The sequence below is a fragment of the Lucilia cuprina genome, chromosome 5 (genome assembly GCF_022045245.1).
Source record: "Lucilia cuprina isolate Lc7/37 chromosome 5, ASM2204524v1, whole genome shotgun sequence".
Classification (NCBI taxonomy): Eukaryota; Metazoa; Arthropoda; class Insecta; order Diptera; family Calliphoridae; genus Lucilia; species Lucilia cuprina.
The window spans coordinates 37,045,887-37,071,523 of NC_060953.1; the positions used below are offsets into that span (position 1 = coordinate 37,045,887).

General features: G+C 29.8%; 1 protein-coding gene across 1 annotated transcript in view; it reads right to left on the minus strand.

Annotated features, from left to right (window-relative positions):
• Positions 1–20,661, minus strand: part of LOC111687188 (sensory neuron membrane protein 2) — a 67,801-nt gene extending 47,140 nt beyond the window's left edge. The window contains exons 1-5 of the mRNA XM_046951867.1: positions 20,401–20,661; positions 18,391–18,701; positions 2,439–2,596; positions 2,223–2,370; positions 1,847–1,984 (exon numbers count right to left, since the gene is read on the minus strand). Coding sequence (XP_046807823.1) covers positions 1,847–1,984; positions 2,223–2,370; positions 2,439–2,596; positions 18,391–18,510 — 564 coding nt within the window. The 5' untranslated portion in view covers positions 18,511–18,701; positions 20,401–20,661. The remainder of the gene's footprint in view (positions 1–1,846; positions 1,985–2,222; positions 2,371–2,438; positions 2,597–18,390; positions 18,702–20,400) is intronic.
• Between the last annotated feature and the right edge of the window lie 4,976 nt (positions 20,662–25,637).

A 25,637-nucleotide genomic window follows, 5' to 3' on the forward strand; every position in this document is an offset into this window, starting at 1 on the left:
TTGCTCTTAGATTATGGTTACCACAACTATATTTTTTCTCTGCGTGCAGTAAGGCTATGTTGGGCAGTGGTACGCTGTGTTGTACAGGGTAATGAGTTAGTAGATGCATTGGCCGGACAGGGCTTGGATGTGGAGCTTGAATTTTCCATTTGTTCTTACTAAAGAACATTTTTCGAAAAATTCGAAAATACAGACCCGTGCACATTGAAAATCGGATGTTTGTCTAAATATGAGTGCCGAGCGAATGAAAAGAATGCTGGGCTGAATGGCCATGCTTGCAAGATCTTTTACGAATGAAACAATTGAATTTTCCTTACTTCTCTGGGTAGGTTTTTGAGTTTACTCTGTTCATAACAATCTTACCACAGTGAGTGACTTTAAACTGCAATTTGACTGATTTGATTCATATATCGATCTACAGATTACATCTCTAAGTGAAGTTACCGAATCAACCGAGAAAATTCCATTTGAAACTAGTGTTTTGAAAGTAATGTTTTTATATCTCTGAAGTTAATCAAGGGGGTAGCAATTACACGAGATAAGATAGCTCAAGTATTCGTGCAAAGTGCTTATGGATGGATTGACAAAACCATGTATAAAACTGCCTCCTGCCTGTCCTATGTAAGGCTTACTAAAGGGCGATGATAAGTCGTCATTAACTGCCTATCAGTGATACAAGCCGTTGCAAAATGATCGGCGGCGGCGTAACCATTTTAGGTCGGTGGCGGCGGCTTATTATAGAAAATATCGGCTGCGTCTAAATTGTCGGCTAAATTAAACCTTTCCTTCAGAAAATGGCATTTATAGTGGTTTTCACATTTTTAATAATAGCACAATATTGTGTGGCAACCCTTTGAATTTGCAATAATTTAAAAGAGTGGCAACTCCGTTTAAATTGGTGAATTTATTTTCTGAAATACATGTGTGATTCCAATCTTTATCAGCGGCTACGTTTAAGCCGACTTAGCTTTTGAGCCGAAAGAAAACGGCGTCGGCGCGGCTTGAAAAATATTAATATTTCGGCTTGTATCTCTGCTGTCTATTTCACGGCGGCACATTTTAAACCATTGTTTTTGCATCCCAGAAGTTAATCAACGGTGTAGCAATGGTACTAGATAAGATATCTCAAATATTCGATTTTATACATGGACTCATCTATGCAAGGCTCACTAAAGAGCTAAGTCGTCTTTAACTGACCCCGTAGAAAATAGAGAAAATGTGCCGTAGGGAAATAGGACATTTGGCAAATATTAAACTGTTTACTGAACTTATGATCATTGTTATCTTTGGCATTTCGGCCTTAAACTTTTTTGGTAATCTTTTTTGGACAATGCATATTTTGGATATAAAAAAACGTTATAAACTTTAAATTTTTAAGTTTTCCTATTTGAGAATAATGAACTATGGAGGGTTGCATCAAACCTTTTATAATATATCATATTTATATTGGCAAAATGTTAATTTCACACCAAAGTGTCTTAGTTTAGGTTCTTACAAAGTGTGTCCTGAAGAGTTTGTGTAGTCTATTCTTAAATTTTCAAAACGAATAAATACTCTTAATAGACAAATTCAGAAAATGTTGCTTTTTAGGTAAATGTTGGTGTACGAAATCATATGATCAGATTTAGTAATTAATTTTAGTAAAATATAGGTCCACCACTATATACATTTATTAATATTAATTAGTAAAACCTTTATATTTACGATTTAAAAGCGTTAAATATGTATGTAGTTATGTAAATAAATATATAATATATTGTGGTTATCTTATACTTTTGTTTAGTAAAATGCCAAATAATATTGAAAATTTGCTGGAGAAATATAAATTGTAAAAGATAAAAATTACTTTACGTTTCCCACGAATACGATCCATTAAACGTTTCAATACTCGCACGCCTGGTGTTCTATTCAGGCGTGAATTTATTCTATTGGCAAAACCCTGTAAAATGTCTGTGATTTCTCTTTCGAATACTTGTAAAAATGCCTAGAAAATGGTGTCGAAAAAGAGTACATGTAAAATAAAAATTAACAAAAATTTAATAAATGGTGTTGAAAATAAATATATAAGTGCAAAAAGGGGAAAATGGGCAATTGTAATTTCTATTCACCCTATTTCCCCTCCAAAACTTTTATTCATAATAATATTAAAAATTTATCAATTTCAATCGAAAATTTAATAAATTTAACATGAATTGACTGAAAACACTTATCGTGTAACTTACATTCATATGCATATTCAGAGCCACTATATGATCACTCTCCCTAAACGGAGCCGATGCCTCTGCGTCAAAAGTATACAATTGATCTTGAACAAATGTAATTTTTGAACCATCATGTGAAAAATGTTTCACTTTTTTCGCTCTATATTGTCTAAGTAAAATATATATATTAAAACAATTTCAACAAAAGAAATATATAAATTTTTTTTTAAGACTTACTTGTAAACATAGGGTCCAATTTCTTTAACAATTGGTAAGGCACCCTGTTGTACCTTGTGGGGATTTGTTACATTAAATATATAAACCTTAAAGGTTAATGGTTGTGGTGTTTGTATGAAACGTTTGTACTGTTCGGAACCATCGGCTATTATGACACTCTGTAAAGAAAAAAATTTTTGAGATAATTAATCATATTTTGGAATCAAGATATTTATTTTTATTAAAATTAAACTATTAAAGATGGTTAACAGTTCTCCTACTGATTATGCCCTCAATAATAATATTAAAGTTTCGATGCAAGGCCTAAATAAACATTACAGGCTGCAAGTTTGATGTCGCCGTCATGCAGCCGACTTCAGCGAAACCCTACTAAGGATGTGGTTTGAAATCTGGAAACTAAACATCCAAAAGACCACAGTCGTCAGTCTGTCCACAGTCGTCTAACTGTCGTAAGATATTTGTAGATCAGCTATACAAAGTTCCGAAATCGGCTTACATTAGAATAAAATATGATCTAAGAACTAGAAGTTTTGAATGCTATATTGCTTATCCTACCTATGGATCTGCATATTATCTTGCAACGTAACGAGGTTTCATTCATCAAGAACATATGAACTAATCTATACTATACACAAGGTCCTATGACAAATCTTCACTCCGGAACGACCGAAGTCATATTCGGCCAAAAATTGTCAACCAAGCGACAGCTGTACGAAAGTTTTTTCCCCCGGAAAGAACTATCGACCGCAGTCGAACTGTTACAACAATCTTACACACAGACTCTCATAGAGATTCCAAAGGCAGAGTTACTTCTAGGAGCAATTAAATAGAATCTTTACAGATATCGCTTTTCTGACTGAACTATTTGCTCTGACGCCAGTTACTAGGGTACTATACGGTCTCAATATTCGTGGAAAAATGGGAATTTTTGTCGAGAATCCACTTCTTTCACTAAACTCGTAAACTACCACTTCACTCTTAGTCAGGCAATAGATAAAAGCAATACCAAGGATTGGACCGTTTGACATTACCCTTATTTAGGTCCCTGAGAATAAAGTTTCCCTTCAATGACCACTGTTGTGGCTGTTAAGACAAGGAGAAGGAAGAAACAGTCTTCCATTTTCTCAGTAAATGCCCACACTAGCCGTTAAGAGAAACAATTTTTTTTCATATCCAAATCTTATTAAGATATATGGGTATAATCTGAAATCATGAGAAATCTCTAGATGTTATTATAACATCTAGAGATTTCTCATGACTTCAGACTAAAACACTGTAGTACATAACCGCATTCGATTTACACAGTGTAACCAATTAATTTAATTGGATTCTTATGTATGAAAACATTTCTCTTTCGGAAAAAGTTGAAACAGACATTTTAGAATTTATAATTTAAATAAAAAACACACTTTAATAAATCATAAAAAATCATTTAATTAACTAAATCGTTCGACAAGTAACAAGGTGGAAAAAAGTATGACCTAAAAACTATTCTTTACTCTTAAAATTTTAATATACATATTTACATAAATCAAAAATTTCCATTATAGTTTTATAAAAATGTGTAATATGAATTATTTAAATAAAATAAAATTTTTTTAAATTTCATGCTTGGTGAATTTTCACCAAAGGCGAATCATACAAATAAGGTCACAAAGATCGCTGAACTTTTTCATACACTTATTTGAACTTTTTGTAACCTTTTTTTATAAATGGTGTTTTCTCATTGTGACATTGTAAATTTATTACTCTTTGTATCAATTATAATAAAATATTAATGGATCTTCAGCACTAAATCAATGTTCGAACAAGTAGATTGTTATTAATGTTTGTCGTAACATTTTTTTTCGTACAATTTTACTTTTTATTTAAATCGATATCGAAAGTGTCACAATGAAATTTATTAAATGTGTTTTTAAATTTGTTATCGATTTTTTTATAATAATATATTGTAAATGTAAGATTTATGACATCAGCGGAAACATGTTTTACACATTGTATGGAAAAATTGAAAAAAAAACAATATGTTTTAAAGTATATTGATAGGATATGTATTATACTTACGAATCAATGAACTTAAATGCATTCATGTCCAACGATTATATCACCTTCTTCCATCTTCTTCTCTTTAAAATAAAGAAGTCTTAACAAAAATAATAACCGTCGAATTCTAAGTTTATTCTCCAATCACTATGACAAATAAAAACTTTTCTATATGGCGGAATTCAGAGATTTCTAAGATATATGTAAAGCCTTTAATAAAAGCTATAAGAATAAACCTTAACAGCCCTATCTCACAGAAAAGCTACTGCAAATATGCATATAGACAAGACAAAGGCTTCTCTTGACTTAATGAATCTAATCTAATCAATTATAGATGGACGAACGAGACTCTTCAACAGAATATATAGTTAATACTCATTTCCCAATAATCATCAAAATCAATTAAGGACCAATAAAACTTGTTTACATAGAATTTCTCAGCTGTACTCTCAGTTTTGAGCCAGTAATGAGAATTAAAGTAATTTTCTGAAATGGATCGTATATGCGGAGTAGGGCCAATTATGTACGAAAAGATTTAGGTTCTTATATTATATCTATCTTTTAGACAGTTATGAGGATTAAAGTAAATTTCTGAAGGGAACTTAATGTGATTGATAGACTTAATTATGGGCCTATCGTTATACATTTTTACAAAAAAGATTTAGGTTTGAATCATATTTATGTCGAATTGCACCGCTATAGATGATTATAAAAATATAATAAATATAAAGTAATTTATATATAAAAGAGTAGCGTAACTGACTGACTGATTCATCATCGTACAGTCCAGAATCATGAAATTTTGACAGTAGATGTGTTCTTGGATATATAGATCTACTAAGGAGGGATTTTTGGAAATTTGTACATTTAGGGGTAAAACAGGATTTCTTAATTATCTTACCTAATATTAGTGATACAATAAAAATTTTAAATGCACATGTATCTACTCTTAAAATAAGCAGATGTGTGTCTGGTACTTTTTTAAATTCGTACTTTTAAAGGGTGAAAATGTGTAACAAAGGTGATTTTGGCACCTTTTTTTGGCCCTTTATAACTTTTTAACTAATAAACAAAATACAATTTTTGTAAATATTTTGAATATATCTACAACAATTATTAGACACTGTTTCGTACTTATTTAAAATTTAGCCCTTTTTGTGTGTAAAAAAGGGGAAAACTGTATTTTTGGTACTTTTTTTTAGCACATTAAGAAAACTTTTTCGGTTTATTGAATTATTCCTATTAAATTACGGACTAACTCTGTAATATGTATTGTAATAAAATTTTTATACCTACCATCAAAAAAGATGGGGGGTATATTGATTTTGTCATTCCGTGTGTAACACATCGAAATATTGCTCTAAGACCCCATAAAGTATATATATTCTGGGACCTCGTAAGATTCTAAGACGATCTAGCCATGTCCGTCCGTCTGTCTGTTGTTGGCACGATAGCGTCCACAAAATAAGAGATATTGAGATGAAATTTTCCCAAAATATATTTTATTTATCAGAAATGTTTGGTATTGAAAATGGGCAAAATCGGTCAACGATTTCACATAGCCCCCATACAACTGTACCCCCCGGAATATTGTATAAATAGCTTCAAAAATTCACAAATTCGTTGTTTATGATGCAAATACCTCAAAATTTCGCACAGGTCAGTTTTTTGACGTCTGAAAAATATTTCTGAATTATGGCGGACATAGGACCATAATTGGCCGTACCCCCCATATAAGGTCCCCTTTAGAAAATCACTAAATAGCTGATTACTGGCTTAAAAATGGGAATATATCGATGAAATTCGACACACATAAGTTTCATGCAAGTCAATATCTCTCAACCAAATTTTATGTATATCGGTCCATAATTGACGCTCATTACTCGCTTAAAAATACAAGTATAGCGATGAAATTTGACATAAGTAAGTTTTTTACTAGCCAAAACCTCTCTATGAAATTTTATGTGGATCGGTCCATAATTGACCCTACCCCCCATATAAGGTCCCCTTCAGAAAATGACTTTAACGCTCATTACTGGCTTAAAAATGGGAATATAGCGATGAAATTCGACACACATAAGTTTTATGCAAGCCAATATCTCAAAACCAAATTTTATGTATATCGGTCCATAATTGACCCTACCCCCCATATAACGTCCCCTTCAGAAAATGACTTTAACACTCATTACTGGCTTAAACAAACGAATATAGCGATGAAATTTGATATAAGGAAGTATCTTACCAGCCAAAAATCTTTATGAAATTGTATGTGGATCGGTCCATAATTGACCCTACCCCTCATATAAAGACCCTCCATAAAATTACTATAACGCTCATTACTTGCTTAAAAATACGACTAAAGCGATGAAATTTAACAGAAGTTTATACTAGCCAAAATCTCTTTACCAAATTTCCCAGAAATAAGTTTTATACTAGGCAATATCTCTCTACCAAATTTAATGTGGATCGGTCCATAGTTGACCCTACCCCCCATAAGAAGTCCCCCCATAAATTTTTTTAATGCTCATTACTGGCTTAAAAATCGGACTATAGCAATGAAATTACACAGAAGTAAGATTTATACAAGTCAAAATTTACCAAATTTTATGTGGATCGGTTCACAATTGACCCTTCCCTCCATATAAGGCCCCCTTCAGAAAAGGGGGCCTTATACTAATATAGCGAAGAAATTTGACATAAGTATGTATCTTAGGAACCAAAACCTTTCCATCAAATTTTATGTGGATCGATCTATAATTGACCCTACCCCCCATATAAGGTCCCCTCCATAAAACTACTTTAACGCTCATTACTGCCTTAAAAATACGAGTATAGCGATGAAATTTCACAGAAGTTTTTCACAAGCCAAAATCTCTTTACCAAATTTTATGTGGAACAGGCCTTAATTGACCATAACCCTAACATAAGGTCCCTATCAGAAAATACTTTAAGACCCTTAACTAAGTTTCTTTCGACTTAATTCAGTTTCTTGCCAGTCAAAAACTCTTAACCTAATTTTATGTGGATCGAGCCTTAATTGAGCTATAATGTCCCCATATAATGTCCCCATAAAAAAAACGAGTAAAGCAATGGGCTAAAAAACGAGTAAAGCGATGAAATTCGATATAAAGCTGACCTGTAGGAACTAAGATCGTTCTACAAAATTTTACGGAGATCGGTCTATAATTGACGCTACCCTCATATAAGGCTCCTTCAGGAAATTACTTTAAAGCTCAGTACTGGCTCAGTAGATTTATGAAATTCAACATAAACTAGTTTCGTGTAAGCTAATATCTCTATCTCTTTTATAGGAACCGAAATCACTCTATCAATTTTTATGAGGACCAGTCCCCCATATAAATTCCGCCCCAGAAATGACGCGAAAAATACGAATACCGCAATGCAACTCGACATAAAACAATTTTGATTTAAAATCTCACTACCATATTTTATGACTTTAATGCTCCTTAGTGGCTTCAAAATACAAGTAGATCGATGAAATTTTAAACAAATAAGGAACTGAAATCTTCCTACAGACTTTAATGAGAATTGGTCCTTATATATATAAATACCCCTACTCGCTATAAAAATTAGCACTGTCAATAGTAAAACCCCCATTAATGGACCTCTTTCAAATATTACCCTGATGTTCTCATTAATATCGATATATAATAATAAAATATTCATTTATATAACAGTGATTTGATGGTGGGTATAAAAGATTCGGCATAGCCGAATATAACACTCTTACTTGTTGCATTTCACTAGGGGAAAAAAGTACCAAAAAGGGGGAAAACGGGAAATTTTATTTTATTCAAACTCATTGAGCCAATTTTTTAAAAATTTGAAAAAGTAGTTTATTTACTCACACAAAATATACTGTTGGTATATTATTTTGGAATTTGAGTAGTGCCTATAAAGGACCAAATTGTTTGGTACTTTTTGAAAGCACCATTTTTCTTTGTATTCTTTATTAGTACTTTTCACTAAGGTAAAATTTATTTATACTTATGAGAATTTATTGAGAGAGATTTTTGTATTTTTTCGTTTTTACGATGGTACTTTTTGACATTTTTACGATATTGAACACATATATTAAAAATAAAATTTAAAATGTAGGGACCTTAGTAAATGAGAATCTACTGAAAAGGACTTTTGGTACTTTTTCTTTCTTAAAAATTATATTTTTTGAATTGTATAATATTGAACACAGAAACATACAATTTTTGAATAAATGATAATCTATTAGAGGTATTTTATAATACTTTTTTCAAATAGTATTTTTGAAATTTTCTATAATGTGGAAGCTAAATAAATGAAACTAAAAATACAAACTTCTTTCTGAATGCGAATCTAATCAGGTGATATTGAATGTATAAAAGTGATTATTAAAATTTATGATTTTGTGTTTAATATTATTGTACCCAGATTCTCATTTTGTCGTTTTAAATTAAATGTTTCAAAAAAGTACCATTTTATAAACGAAAAAGTACCAACAATGTTCCCTTTATGGATTTTTATTCAATTAGGGCTGTGTAGCGGGGAGGGTATTATGGGTTTGTGATGTTGTTTGTCCTACACTTAGCTTAAAGTATACTAATCGGCCCAGAATCACTGAGTCCATGTAAACCTTATGCGCACTCTTCAGGTCGCAATTAGCAATATAAATTAATTATGCCCGGCCGTCTGTCTGTATGTAAATATTGTGCTCACGCTATTTAATGAAATTTGGCACATACATTTTGTCCCATGAAAGGGTTACATTTTGACCCACATACAAAGCATATTGAAAATAGTTAAACTCGGTACATTATTTCGCTAGCCCCCATATAACCATACCTCTCTAATAGGTTCCTTGAGCTCACAATAAATTCTTAATAATTCTACTGGTTTTCTTAATGGTCGGTCTTCAGGTCCCATCTGAAGTACTCTTCTGAAAAATTATTTCTAAATTCACTTATAAACAATAATATCTACTTTATTATATAAATTATTAATGTAGAATTTAATAGTTTATTAGTGTTTATAAGTGAATTTTGACCTGTACCCCGTATCCATTATCACGGCACTTGACAAAACGTCAGGAGCAAAATTGTCAGTATTTTGTTCATGTTAATGTATAGTGGTAACAAAATGCCGATTTTATCATGACAACTCACACATAATTTTATTGAAATATTGCTATATTGTATAAAAACAATGAAAATTAAATGCAAAATTTGTAAAAAACACAAATTTGTTTAAAATTTATGTTAAAAATCAATCTTAATTGCACAAAAACAAAATTCTAAACAAATTTTACAAAAAAAAAAATGACGTTTGTTATAAAGACAACATTAAAATTCTAATAAATGTAGTCTGTCCCTGCTAATTTTTTATCATGATAAGAATTTGAAGTTTAGCATAACAAAATATTTGTCTAATATAGACACGGGGTAAACACATTTTCTGAAGGGGAGTTTGTAAGGGAGTCATGGGAATCATGGAATGGAATAATGAACCGATTTCAACCATTTTTAAAAGCCTTTGTCCTTGGAAGAATGTGCCAAACGATGAAATAGTGAAATCTTTTTTTTTTTTTTTGTAAAAAGTTGTGGTAAAATTAGAACCGAACTTAACCCGAATTCCAAAATAGCATTCCAATTGTGAGAGTAAGTAATTCTTGCAATTTTATACAAATTTGTTCACTATGTTTCAATAAAACTAAAATTTCTGTTTTTCACAATTTGGTAAAAAAGTGCTAAACTCCCATATTCTTAAACAATTTAAAATTTTTCCTTTATCGGTCTTGTTGTAAAGAGTAACAGTTTTTCCTTTTTAACCCCTAAATATACAAATCTCAAAAAAAGTATTAATTGTAAAAATTTTATGATTTTAGGTTCAGTGCGATGATGAATCAGCAAGTAGCGCGACTTTGGCATTTAAAAAGTTTAATGTATTTAAGATCATTCGAATAAATCGGCACTTTAGCTGCCATCGAACCCATTGTGCAGTATACTTAAACATAGTCCAACTTACAAAATTCTGTGTTACTTCTTTTACTTGCGTTGGGAGCTGACATTTTTAAAGTAAAAACATTTTAATGTATATTTCTGAAAGTACAACATTAACATGAGTTCTTTGAGGGAAAAACAAAACAAAAATCATTATTTTTCAAGTACAACAAATTATAAGAAGTATTAAAATTTGCCGGTTGTTTATTTTTCTTAATTTGTTTACATTATTAAATTTTTTCTTTGATTTTAATATTCATGTTCTCCACAAAAAAAAAAAAAAAAACAAAATTTGTATTTGTACAAATTATAAATAATAGTTATAAATACAACAACAACACTATAAGTAAATAAACAAACTAAACTAAAACTTACACTTGAATATACCAAAAATAATGGAACGTATATTCAAGGTCATTGAACAATAAATGCGATTTGTGTACGAGACCAGACACAATTTTTGATTCAAACAAAAGACTTTGTAAAACAAAAATCATGCACACAAACATAAATTTATAAATTGTAATTTACAAAAAAAATATTTATAAATAAAATTAAATCAAAAAAATAAAACTATTGACACTGGCCCAAAAATTTTTGCGTTGAATACCAACAAACTAACCGAACAAAACAAACAAACCCTCCAACCATAAGTACATATTCATTCATTCAATTCCAGCGACAGAATTGATTTAAACTGCATAAATAAATTTATTCAAAATCAGTTTGTTTTGGTAAGAAACTGAATAAAAAACATAAAACAAAATTTTAAATTTATTTGTATTCAAAGCGAGCAAATTATTTGCCACTGAAAACTAAATAATAAGTTTAAAGCTACAAGATCAAATTCGATGACGAGTGCTAATGTTGTGCAATATTTTTGCCAAAGTCAATGTTTTAATTTAAATTTTAAAATAATATTTTAGGCATAGAAATGATTTTTCTGGCTTTTGGTTTTTTATAGTTGTTAGAAAAAATATATGTTAAGGCTTTGGTCTGCCACACTATCTATCTATCTATCTATCTATCTATCTATCTATCTATCTATCTATCTATCTATCTATCTATCTATCTATCTATCTATCTATCTATCTATCTATCTATCTATCTATCTATCTATCTATCTATCTATCTATCTATCTATCTATCTATCTATCTATCTATCTATCTATCTATCTATCTATCTATCTATCTATCTATCTATCTATCTATCTATCTATCTATCTATCTATCTATCTATCTATCTATCTATCTATCTAAGAAAAAATATACGTTTATGCAAAAAGAGCATCATAGCCTCTCTATCAAAAAATTTAAAATCCTACTTACAGTGAAGGACATTATAAACGATGACAAACTAGCACTTTAGTTAGAAAATTTTGTTTGGCCGGTTTTGTACGATAAATAATTTTGATTGATTAGATTTGTCATACTAGCTGTTGGTTTTCTTTAGTTGAGGTGTGTGAATGTTTAAATGACAATGCGTGCTCTTTTTGCGTGAGCGATATTTGTTTGCATTTAATAAAAATAAATGAATTTATTTTCGCCTTAATTGTTTTTAAAAATACGTGACTTAAATTTTTAAATTTATAAAAACGTTAAGACATAAATGCCTAACAATAAACATATTAAAACAATTTTTTAAATTCTGTAAAAGAAGTTAAATCGAGCAAATGTTTTAGAAAATTGACGTACCTACAGTTGAGGATTTATGGATATTTAAGCTTCTACTCTAAGACCAAGTACAATTTAGTTTTTGAAACCCTCAAATTTCAGTTTTATTTTGATATCTACTGTATGCAAATAGGATCCCTAAAAAAATCCTGAGATGGATGGATCTGAGAAGAACAATAATCAAATTTTTAATTTTAAAAATACTTTCAAAATTTTTAAATACGGGTAAAAAACAGTTGTTCGTACCTTTAAGTCGCATTTAAAATTTCTCAGCGGATTTAACAGAAGATGAGGCCTTTATAATGACATACTTATATGATTTTTAGTCAGTAACTCAAAATATATTTTAATTATTTTTCTTTTCTAATTAACGAATTTGAAAAAAATAGCATTTATTTGTTGTTGCATATTTTTTTGCTATAAATTGCATATATTTTTTGCATTTTTAACATTTTCATAGCATATTTTGCATGTTTTTACTTATTTCAGTTTTATACGTTCAATATCACGTAATTAAATTCGCATTCAGTATGATGATTGTATTTTTAGTTTCATTCATTTAGCTTTCACATTATAGAAAATTTCGAAAGTACTATTTAAAAAAAATTCCTATAAAATAACTTTAATAGATTATCATTTATTCAAAAATTGTATGTTTCTGTGTTCGATATAAAATGCAATTCAAAAAATATAATTTTAATGAATGAAAAAGTACCAAAAGTCCGTTTCAGTAGATTCTCATTCGCTAAGGCCCCTACATTTTAAATTTTATTTTCAATATCTATGTTCAATATCGTAAAAATATCAAAAAGTACCATCGGAAAAACGAAAAAATACAAAAATCTCTCTCAATAAATTCTCATTTAATAAGGGCCGTATGTTCCGATTAACCATTATAATGAATCTAAAAGATAGCATTTGAAGAATAGAAAAGTACCAAATAGTTCCCACTTAAAGAAAATTATTCACACCATTTATGAGACAAAAAGTACTAAAAAGTTCTCTCTTAAAGAATCTTATTCAATGAGGACCATGTTTGTTTAATAATCATATTTGTCCTCTTTTCGCTTTGAAATATACATTTTCGAGAATTTAGTTCACAAAATATTTCGTGTTTAAATCTATGTATCACAGGTAAAACTCAAACGATTGAAATCTGCATTCATTTGTTCCAGAAAAATAGTGCTTTTAAAATGTACCAATCAATTTACTCGAATTTGGTTTTATATACGCCTTAGTACTCGAATTCCCAAATAATATACCAACAGTTTATTTTGTGTGAGTAAATAAACTACTTTTTCAAATTATAAAAAAAAATTGGCTCAATGTGTTTGAATAAAATTAAATTTCCCGTTTTTCCCCTTTTTGGTACTTTTTTCTCCAGTGAAATGCACCTTAATTTAATAGGAATATGTGCTAAAAAAAGTACCATAAATACAGTTTTCTCTCTTTTACACTCAAAAAGAATCTTATATACCCTCACCATGATGTGTTAAAAACAGTCAGTACGAATTTTATTGCAAAAAATCAAAAAATACCAATTGCAAAACGGTAAGGTACCAAAAAGTCCCCTTTTATGGGTTCTCACTTAATCCAGACTCTACATACTTAATTTCACGTTTCTAGGTTCAATATTATAGAAATTTCAAAGAGTACCTTATGAAGAACGAAAAAGTACTTTAAAGTCCCCTTTTATGGGTTCCCACTTAATCCAGGCTCTACATAATTAATTTCATGTTTCTAGTTTCAATATTATAGAATTTTCAAAAAGTACCTTTTGTAGAATGAAAAAGTACTTAATTACATGTTTCCAGCCAATAACAACACGCTAGTGCTGCTCTCGCTCTGATACTCACGCTCTGCCTTGTTTTTATAAACAAGAGTACAATAACAAAATTTACCGTATGATTGTGTATTTTGTTTTTTGCAATTTCTGTTTGAGCATGAATAAAAAATCTCAGTTTTTCATGAAATTTTCAGAGGTTGTCTTAGATTAAATTTCTGATGAAATTTTCAGAGGTTGTCTCATATTTTTGCTTATATCTCCGTTATTTATGGACCGTTTTTGCTGATTTTAAATACCGATCTTCCCGAAAGCACGTCTAACAGAATTATTGAAGATTCGGATCTCGTTGATATCTGGGGTCCTCTAAAAACTGATTTCAACAAACATACAGACAGACAGACATGGCTTGATCGACTTCGCTATCTATAAGGATCCAGAATATATATACTTTATGGGGTCGGAAAATTTTATTATAGAAATTACAAACGGAATGACAAACTTAGTACGAAACAGGTTTGTCATAATTTTGGGAGATGTTACCGAAATATTTATAAAAATTTTATTATGTTAATTAGTTCAAAAGTTATAAAGGGCCAAAAAGGTACCAAAATCCCCTTTGTTGCACGTTTTTACCCCTTAAAAGTACGAATTTCAATCTGCTAATTTTAAGAAAAATCTCTCCTTAGTGGATCTACATAACCAAAAACACATTTACTATCAAAATTTCATGATTTTAGTTCAGCCGTTTGGGCTGTGCGATGAAGCATCCGTCAGTCAGTAACGCTACTCTTTTATATATATAGATTATGGAACATTTTCTGAAGGAGGGTTTGTTCAATAAGCGCGTATTATTTAAATAATCTGCAATGTCACTAAGGATTCTAGCAAACTCATTTATACCGATATGTTCTTATTTATTATTATATAGGGATTCCCGACCAAGCAAAATCTGAATTTTAGGTGTAGATGAGGATTACGAGATTGATAAAACTGTTTACAACTAATAAAAAATATTTTGCATTTATGCAGTTATTATTACGTATGTATTCTCGCGAACAAACGTTTTATTAAAAAAAAAAAAAACAATTATCATAATTAATTAACAATTAAACCAGTTTTACTTAATCACAAACCATTGCTTCAATTTTTTTGCCTTAAATTTTCTAACAACAACAACTGACACCTCTGCTCAGTTTCGTCAAGTGTAACATACTTAAACTAAACGCTCGTTATGTTTGAAAGTTTAAGAAAGATGACAGTTTTAAGTTGTCACTTTTATTTCACTCATTAGATGGTTTAACTGTGCGTTAAAATTTTTAAAGAAATATTAAAATTATTATTATTATTATTTTGTTGTAGTTGTACAATGTACATATTATACATTTAATGCTGCAAGTCTTTTTAAATTAAAAACACTTTTTATTGTGCGTGCGTTTTTGTTAATTATTTTATTTAATTTCTTGTTATTTTTGGGTGTTTGCTTGCACAATTGACACACGTTTGTTGTTAGTATTTGTACATTCGTTGCATATTAAATAATTTTTTTTAATAAAATTTAAATTAAGCTTACAAATTTATTGTAATTTATTAAAGAAGGTACTAGTTCAAGTAAGTATTTATAGTGATTAACAAATTATTTTCTATTGAACTAAGTATTATTTTGTTGAATTTCAAAGTCACACATAGTAGTACGCGTACTTGAGTTTTTTCTCCCTCAAGCAGTTTAGAGGTTAAAAAATTTCCATGCCGGGTTTTGTGAAAAAAAAACAAAGAAATCCATATATGGATTTGAACTAAATTTGTTGTGATTTATTTATATTCTATTATGAATGTTGGTGTATTCATCATAAATATTATGTCATGATTGCGGATTAACTTGGAACCAAATTTCTATGGTATTACATACTAACATACATTTGTATTTATATTAACCTATTTTGCATTTCAATTATTTGGGCTAGAACTTATTTAACGAGCACTTGACTTACCCCCTTATTCATAAACAGCACTTTATTTTATAAAAGGTTTATAAAACAAAATATCCATACGAAATTTAATTTATAAATCGTTTATAAAATAAAAATTTGTTTATGAATATGGGGGTTAATCTTTAAATGTGCAATTCATATATAGATAGATTATAGATAGATAGATAGATAGATAGATAGATAGATAGATAGATAGATAGATAGATAGATAGATAGATAGATAGATAGATAGATGGATATCCCCCTAAATATACACCATTCAGTATGTATGCAAAAAATGGGGATTGTTTAAAAAATAAAGCATTTGATTTGTTTTTTAACTTTATTTCGGAATATTTTTATTTTTTTTGGCAAAAAAAGAGATTGTTTACAAGTGGGCTTAAAGGGGAATAGGGCAAAATATGGTCCTGTCCTAATAAATGTTGGTTGGGGAAGTTAAGTCTACTTCAATATTATTTATGTAGAATTTATGTAGAATAGGGTATAATAAACACATCTATCAAATCAGCCCATATTTGACCATGAGTCTCATAGAAACACTCAAACAATTGTATGACGAACTAGCCCTGTCTGTCCGTCTGCCTGTTGAAAGCACTATAGAGTCCGAACGGAAAGAGATAGAGCACAAATCTCTCCACCTAGTTTACTGAGAATCGGTCCATAATTGATCCTTCTTCCCATCAGAAAACTAATCTAACTAATTTAAGTGTCCAAGATTGGACACACATTATTGCGTTTATAGGGGTGCATTCCAAAGTCGAATATAACACTTTTACTTGTTTTTTATGTGTTTACTAGAGTATTCAAACGATTAATCGTCGTTCGGTTAATCGATTAATTTTTGACGATTAATCGTTCGAATAAATGAAAATTGTCAAATTTCAAATAACAAATAAACCGAATAATTTCTATCAATTAACCGATTAAGAAAAACTCAATATTTAGCAGTAAAATTACTATGTATTTTCTACAAAATTTAATATTTTTATAATAAATTTTCTTCTTTTCTTAATAAATTTTCTATAATAAAGAAAATTTATTTGATGATTTTGAAAAGAAATCATGGAAATAATTATATCGCTTTTATTTTTTACAACCAGTTTTTTTGGAAACATTGTTGTGTTCTTAGGTATTTCTAATAAATTTTTAGCAACAGTTATAGTTCAACTAGTGTTCAATGGAACGTATGAATTCTAGAACTCGTTGAAAATATTAAAAATAGTAATGTCTTATATAGAAACGCATTTCACATAAACAGGAATAATTTATATTATTTAATAAAAAAACTAATTAAAGAATTGAAGTGAAAGAAGTCAAAATAATATTTTTGTTTATAAACCGTGCAAAAGTTATTTTAAAACATGAAAAATCTATGCGTACAGGAAACTGTGGACCATTAGTATTAACTCTGTGTACTCAGTTTTTCATAATCAGCTCTTATGCTCATGTAAAAGGACTTTAAAGTTTAAAAGACATCCAATTTCAAAAGATGGAATTCCAAATTTATATTAAAATGTTGGTATTAATATCAATTTCAAATGGAGCTGAGTTCCACTGCTTCGAAATAATATAATTTATTTAAAATCATCAAGAAGGAATTGGAAAACATAAAGAAAATTTCTTTTTCGCTTTTTCTCTAAGTGAGACAGGTAAATAATGTAGATAGAAAGTACAGATTCCCAGCTTTCATTTGATACCAATATTAGCATTATAAAATATATATAAATATTTTAAATATTTGTATGTAGACCTTTAAACTTTGAAATCCTTTTATAAGGACATAAAAATAGGAGTATGCAATTCTATAAGTGGAATCTATTTTCACATGCTTATCAACTTTTCCATGTGTGAATGCTTTCTCCAAAATTGTTGTAGGGTGTATATGAAGAAAATTATTGTTAAAAGCAATAATAACATCTAGTTTCCTTTTATTCGAATAACCGATTATTAACCGGCTAACGTAAAACCTCAAATAATCATTTGTCGAATAAACCAAATAAGACAAAAACCCAAATAATTGAATACCCTAGTGTATACATAAAAATGCATCTCTAATAAATAAACTGTAAACTGTTTTTAATAAAATTTAGTTTTTTTGTTTTTGTAAACAGCTGTTTGCTTTTGATTTCATTATTACCACTTTATCGTTTTTTATGCTAAAATCGTATGAATTTTTGCTTATATATTGAAATAAACAATTGGCAACACTAAAATTTCTTACAACATTCGAAAAACATATGAAAAATTGTCGTATGAGTTGTATAGAGATTTTGCATAGAAAATACCAACAACATTGTTATGACTATTGTAGCAGCTGCTGACATACAACGCTACAACATCGATTGTGAATTGAACAAATATTTTGACAAATCATAATAATTGTGGTATTATGTTCTGTCAAAATGAACTCATTACATTTTTAAAACAAACAGTTCAAATGTGTATTGCAAACAAAAATCTTCACTTACCTCTTCGACTTTCTTATGAATCATTGTTGGGAACAGGAACCAGCCGCAATAAAAACCCAACAGTGATACCAAAAGACCAAGGCCAGCCCCCATAAGGGACCAATGAAATACTTTAAACATGATGACTTTTTTCTTTTTTTTTATTTACTATTTCACAGATATCGTTAAAAACAATTTAAAACACTGAATATGTTGTTTGTAAAACACAATTCAATTGTAATGGCGAATATTCCATTGAATTTTAATTCTAATAATTATTCTTTTTATTACACACAAACATTTCTTTTAACACTTTTTTCCCATTATTTTAGCTAGAAAAAATAAGAATTGACACAAATTTAAAACTTTGGAGTTTTTTTATGGTTAACAAAATATATTATTTTGAAATACAACGGACTACCACAAAAATGACGTGAATTTTTCGAAAAAAAACATGAAATATATAAAAACAGCAAAAAAGCAAATATCAAAAATAGCGGCAATGAATTTTTATAAGCAGATGTAAACGAAATAACAAAATTTATTAAAGTCTTCACAAAAAAAAACTTGTTTTTACCAAAAAAAAATATTGACAAGTAACTAAACCGCATAGGGTGTAGTAAACTATTGATGGGTGGTAATAGTAATTTCATTTAAAAAGTGTGCAGAAAAAGTATACTTGGTAAATACTATCAAAAACTTATCACTAACTTTTCACTTATACTACTACAGTATCACTTACAAATAGGGGGCAAAATAAGTCGTTGCAACTCTCGCCTACAGTCTGGCGGTTGTGTAAGTTGTTTTGTTGTAACTAACTGACTAACTAACTAACTAACTAACTAACTAACTAACTAACTAACTAACTAACTAACTAACTAACTAACTAACGAACTAACTAACTAACTAACTAACTAACTAACTAACTAATTAACTAACTAACTACCTAACTAACTAACTAACTAACTAACTAACTAACTAACTAACTAACTAACTAACTAACTAACTAACTAACTAACTAACTAACTAACTAACTAACTAACTAAGTAACTAACTAACTAACTAACTAACTAACTAACTAACTAACTAACTAACCTTTCGAACAGATTTCAAAATTCAGTCCCTGGTCGGCATCTTCTACCTCGTCGATTGGGTTAATATTCCAAAAAGGTAGTTAATTTTGATCTATTCTAGATAAAACGTAAAAATATGTAAATCTTTTAATCACCTTTGTAGTGAACGAAATTACTTTTACCTTTAACCAATAGATACACAAAAATCACTAAAAATGAGAGTGAAAGTAAAATCAAAAAGGTGAGAAAATTTTGTTTACAAAATTTCGGCTTTTTATTGTTGCTGCTGTTTTTTATATATTTCGTTTTATTTGTTGATTTAACATTTTGGCAATTTTTCTGATTTTTTTTTTTGCATATATATTAATTTTTTTTCTTTTTTCTCTTGTTTTTTACGTATTTAGCGGATACAATTTTAAGTTTTAGTTTTAAACCGTTTGACACACAACACTTTAATAATATACTCGTAGTAATCGTAACGAAAGCAAGATACAAATAAATAAAAAACTGGATTGGTTTTGACATTCAATAGCAACAAAATTCAAACTCATAATGTAAAGCAAACGATGGAGGAACAAGGTTAAACTTTTGTTTTTGTGGATTTTATCTTTGATTTTAATAATTTAATAATTATAAGCAAGTTGTTATTAGGTTTATATTAACTTATTACACGAATGGAAAAAAGTTATACACAAATGGTTACATGTTAATCAATTAGAATGCCCGCACTAATGTTCTAATTCTAATATTTTAACATTACATGCACTGACTGTGATCTTTATCATCATCACGTTTGTGACATTATAGACAATAAATCGTGTAATTAATAGCACGCGAATATGAGTGACAGTGTAATTTCAATTTAACAATTTAATTAAAAAATTATTCGATTTCTCATTTAGAGCTCATCATTATTAATCCTTATAATTGCTTATTAGGGATTAAGGGTAAATTTTACCTTTATTTCACTATCACTCTTTATATGTTTGAAATTAAACTTTTGCTTGGATATTATCCTCTGTAATTATTCACGATAACTTTTTATGCCACAATAACAAATATTTTTGATTACAAATACTATTTTTTTTTTGTTTTTTGATATATTTCTATATGACCCAATTGCAGTTGACCATTAGTTTTCGTAGTTTTTAACAAAATACACACAGAGAAAAATTTCCGAGAAAAAAACCGTTTCGTTTTGTTATAACGTGCGTTTCGTTTTAAGCTTCAATTAAGACTAAGAGTTACTGCCAAAGTTCAAAACATACCTCTCGATCATTTAACTTGTTGTCATTACTACCAACACTGTGTTTTGTTGTTGTTGTTATTGTTATTACTGTCAGTTTGTTTCGTTCGCTGTTGTCTGCTTCTTTCTTTTTCTGTTTACATACCTTACCATCCGCAGTACTCTTCTTCTCTTGTTTAACCATTGTATTTCGTTGCTTCTTCTCTGTTTCTTTTCTTTCTTAGCCCCTTTTGTGTGCATTTTAATTTTGGCCCTATAAATGGCCAAAAAAAAATCAAATATCTGTAAAGCGTTTTATAGAAAAAGCTTTTTTTTAGAAATCAGTGTATCTTCTTAATTAAGATCTTTTTTTGCTTTTGATAGAAATCATTTGGTGCAGTGATTGTGAATCATTTTTTATGTAAATAATTTACAATAATATAAGTGTTGACGCTTGTTACTAATAACAATAAGTTGTTAAAAGTAAACACAAATATGGTGTGAAGTCTTTGTCCCATAGTGCAATGTGCGAGTAATGAAAAAGTTCTGTTGATTTTTATAATGATCTATAAGTACCCATGACTTATACCAGTGCATTCCTAGATCTGATATGTCGCACAAAGACACTACTGAGATGGCTCTGTTGATTCGCAATAGCATCTAGGGGACGACTGAAACACGGATTTATTTTTATTGACAAGACTTATTTCAGTCCCTACAAAGACCTTAGGTTAGGTTGATACATACTACATCAAATCCGAAGAAATACGCCTAGGTGTATTTCTTCGCTCGTTATCATTAACAAAAATAGGGAACTGAATAAATTATTATTCAGTGTTTAGAAACTCAGTTTCCTGAACGCAATTCCTAACAATGCTTCAATCAGTGTTAGTCAGGAATAACATTACTTCCAAGATACTTAGATCTAAATTCGACGAATGCCTGGCAGTGGCAAAGAAAATGCTCCAGAGTTTCACTATCCTCTCTACATGCTATTCGTACGAACGATTTTGCATATATGTGCTCGTAATCCTGTGTGTCCACTGAGATTACTTACAATCATACTAATTTCACACACTTTCTCATTTTGAGTAGATTTTTCGTCTTGCTCTCATCAGGGTTATCCCATACGATCTTCGTGGTTCTACCCACTGTTTCATTATTCCAAGAGGTCTTATGGGATTCTCTCACCCATATTTTTAGTTCAGCTTATGTTGCGTTGAATGGTTTTGCGTTTGTTAGGTTAACTGTCTCGAGCTCCCTTCCTTTTAAAGCTATTACATTCGCCCTTTGGTTACAGACTACTCCCGAGTGGGCTGGTACCTATATGCTGTGAACCTCACCTATGGGAGAAAATTCAGTTAAAGCTTTCTTATAATCCAATACGGTCTTAGATTTAGTTCTATCTCCTGATATAGGCTTAATTACCTTCTAGCTGTCGGTAAATATATTAAGATTTGTGGGCGCCATATTTATTCTAATCCAATTCCGTTTTTGCTGGTACTTCTGCTTGGAAGCTTGTGTTATGATTGGATAAACAGTGGTATATTTCTGTTTCAGGGCCTCCAGCCCCACTTTGTCTCTCAATTTAGAGCCATCCATGTAACAACGGATTCCTACTGGTATTTGCTCTAAAGTTCCGTTTGACCAACATATTCTATCTGGGATCATATTATGTGGTGTTCTGTTTAGACCCCATGTCAAATCATTCATGAAAAGTCCGAGGTGTGAAATGTCATGAAAAGTTTATAGTCCCGGCAGACTAGAGGTTTCCCCAAAAATATGTTGAATTTTAACTCCTTAATAATATAACGAAAAAGTAACAAATTGTTAATTTTAATTTTTCGATTAGAGTTTAAATATTTTTTGTACCAAGAAAGTACCAACGTACAGTTTTTTTCCCCGTATATTCGCTAAAGTGGCCACATTAATTTAAATTTTCAAAATTCCGTCTAAGTGGAGACCCATCTCATTTTTAAACCCTAAACCCTTCGTGGGAAGGTTTATGGTTTAGAGTTTAGGGTTTAAGATATGGATGCCAGATATTTTTGGCATCCAAATCTCTAATGTTTATGTCAGAAATGCTTTCGAAAATTTTCGTATTTAAAATCGGAGAAATTTGTAATAACTTTTACAGTTTTTAACCGATTTTTGTGTTTTGTATTTTATTAATGGGTTCAAAATGGGTTCATTATTGATCCAATCCCCTTATTGATCCAATCCCCATAGTAATTATACAAAATTTCGTTCCAAAAGTTTTGTTAAAATGATAAAAATATCAATCATTGAAATTCGGAAAATCTGGTTCATAGTTGAAGCAAGCTTTCATTAAAGTTCCTATTCACATTGATTTTTGGCTTTATTACTGAAACAATCCCCATAGTAATTCTTCATACAAAAGACGGTCCAAAAGTTTTATTAGAATGTTAAAAATATCAATCTCAATCAATTTCGGAAAATCTGGTCCATAGTTGAATAAAGCTTTCATTAAAGATTCTATCCACATTGGTCTTTATTACTTTATTTGTAATTTGTTGCAGAAAATTTCTCATATAATCTTAGAGTTTTGCATATACATCAAATCCGAAGAAATATATATATTGGACCTGTTGTGCGCTCCTTGACAAGTACCTCAGTCTACCAGACTAGAACACTGACCACTAACCTAATCCTAATCTACTTCACTATTAAAAACAAACAAAATCGGTTTGAGAGTTCATTTTTTACTCTCTACCTTTCGCTGTTCCATACGAACCAGTTCAATTGGATATAATAAAAATTTGACAGTGTTTTTATAACATGAATATAAATATGGGTCAGTAAAACATCTAATAAGGTCGTTAACACACTGAACATTTGCACAGTAAATTTAAATAAATTTAAATTCATGAATTATTAAAAAAAATACATTTATTTAATGTGCGGGCGTTGAAAGCGTATTGAACTATTGAGCCACTGGTCTTAATATCAAATCCAGTTAAATGAAAAACAAATTTAGACTAAAAACTGTTTTAAAATGTTAATGTATAATGGATGTTTTGTTTTTTTATTTTTTTACAACAGATTAACTTGTTGGCAGACAAAAAATTTACATTTGTGAGTAATATATGTACATGTGTATGTATACGAAAGCTTAAGGTAATCTTTTGAGTGATGTTAGGAAATGGTTACTTTTTAAGGTAACCATTGTTGATGTGAAAGAAATTATGAAACTTTTTAAGTTGTGAATCATATGAGCACGGTGTAATACTTTCGACTAATAGATTTTTGGTTGAACATTTTTCAAAAATCGAAGTCAAGTTTTTTTGTTCTAACAAAGTCGTTTTAGCTGGTTAGAAAACAGTAGACTTCTAAGTCATATAAAAGTCGACATTAGAAAATTTTACAATTTCTAAAAGTCGAAAAATTTACTTTTAATAAATTGCTAAATGTCGGAAAATCATCTTCTCGTCTCGATAATAGAACCATAATTACAAGAGTATTTATACCCTACACCACTAAAGGGGGGAGGGTATTATGCGTTTGTGCTGATGTTTGTAACACCCAAAAATATTGGTTCTCGACCCACCTTAAAGTATACCAATCGGCTCAGAATCACTTTCTGAGTCGATTTAGCTATGTTCGTCCGTCTGTCTGTCTGTCTGTCTGTCTGTGTGTCCATGTAAACCTTGTGCGCACACTACAGATCGCAATTTTCAAGATAATTTGATGAAATTTGGCATATGCTCTTTTTTTGGTTCAAGGACGAACGCTATTGAAAATGGTTGAAATCGGTCCATTATTTCGCCTAGCCCCCAGACAACCGTACCCCCCGAATAGGGCCTTTAGGCTCATAACTACGTTAAATGTTCTATTATGTCATCAAAAATCCGCAAAACTTATTTTTAAGAACGATAAACAACGTTACTAATTTTTATAGTGATCGGGCCTCATTTGACCCTAGCCCCCATACAAACTCCCCTTGTTTTTTGTCAATTATACGTAAAAATGTTCCACAATACGGTTAAAGAACAAATTAAATGCTTTATTTTTTAAAATATCCACCTATTTAACATACTGACTGGTGTAGGGTATTATATAGTCGGCAATGTCCGACTATACATTCATACTTGATTTTTTTTGGAAATTAAAAATATGAACAATGAGTATGATTCTACTACATAGTGGACAACAATTTTATTAACAACTGAGTTTGTTATTCGATTAATTTGAATCGAATTATTCATGCATCAACAGTAACTTTATGCAAACACTAATCACTAATTTTATAGAGTTTCTGTTACAGTTTATATTTATTTCAAATTTAAATATGTAACATGTGATGTTATACATTCGATTCAATTTAAATTTTATTTAAAGCGAACTAAATTAATACTTTAAATACTAAAAATAAAAAGTTCAGTTTAAGGTCAATATATAAAAACCCCCCAAAAAAAAACAACAACAAAAATTGATATTACATTAAACTGAAAATAAATAAAATTTGCATAACAAATTAATGTGTTGTGATTAATTGTAAAATACTGTTATTAAAAACTAAAGTATTTATGCATATAAAACTATACTCTAGCAGTTAAAAAGTTTTATATTAGACCAGAGTCCGGCAGCCGAAAACAACAGAGAACTCCACAAATTTGTTTACTTCAAAAAATTTTGTTCGGAATATTATCTTTGTGTAAGCCAATGCGCTTGGTAACACATTCCTTCTTATTCGTGGATATGTAGATGTGTAATGGAGTCGACATTCGTTTTCTGAATCGGTCCTGAACACAGTTCATTTATCAATGAATTTTGTTTGAATTTTTCAATATCCGAACTAGTTATAGACAAGCTTTAAAATTTTGGAATTACGGTTGCTATAAATATTATTTCTATCAAATTTCACCAATTATTGAACTACTTATGAGCGTTGAAGTAATTTTCCGAAAATGTCCTTTTATTTAGACAGTTGTCTGTCTAACATTCTTCTT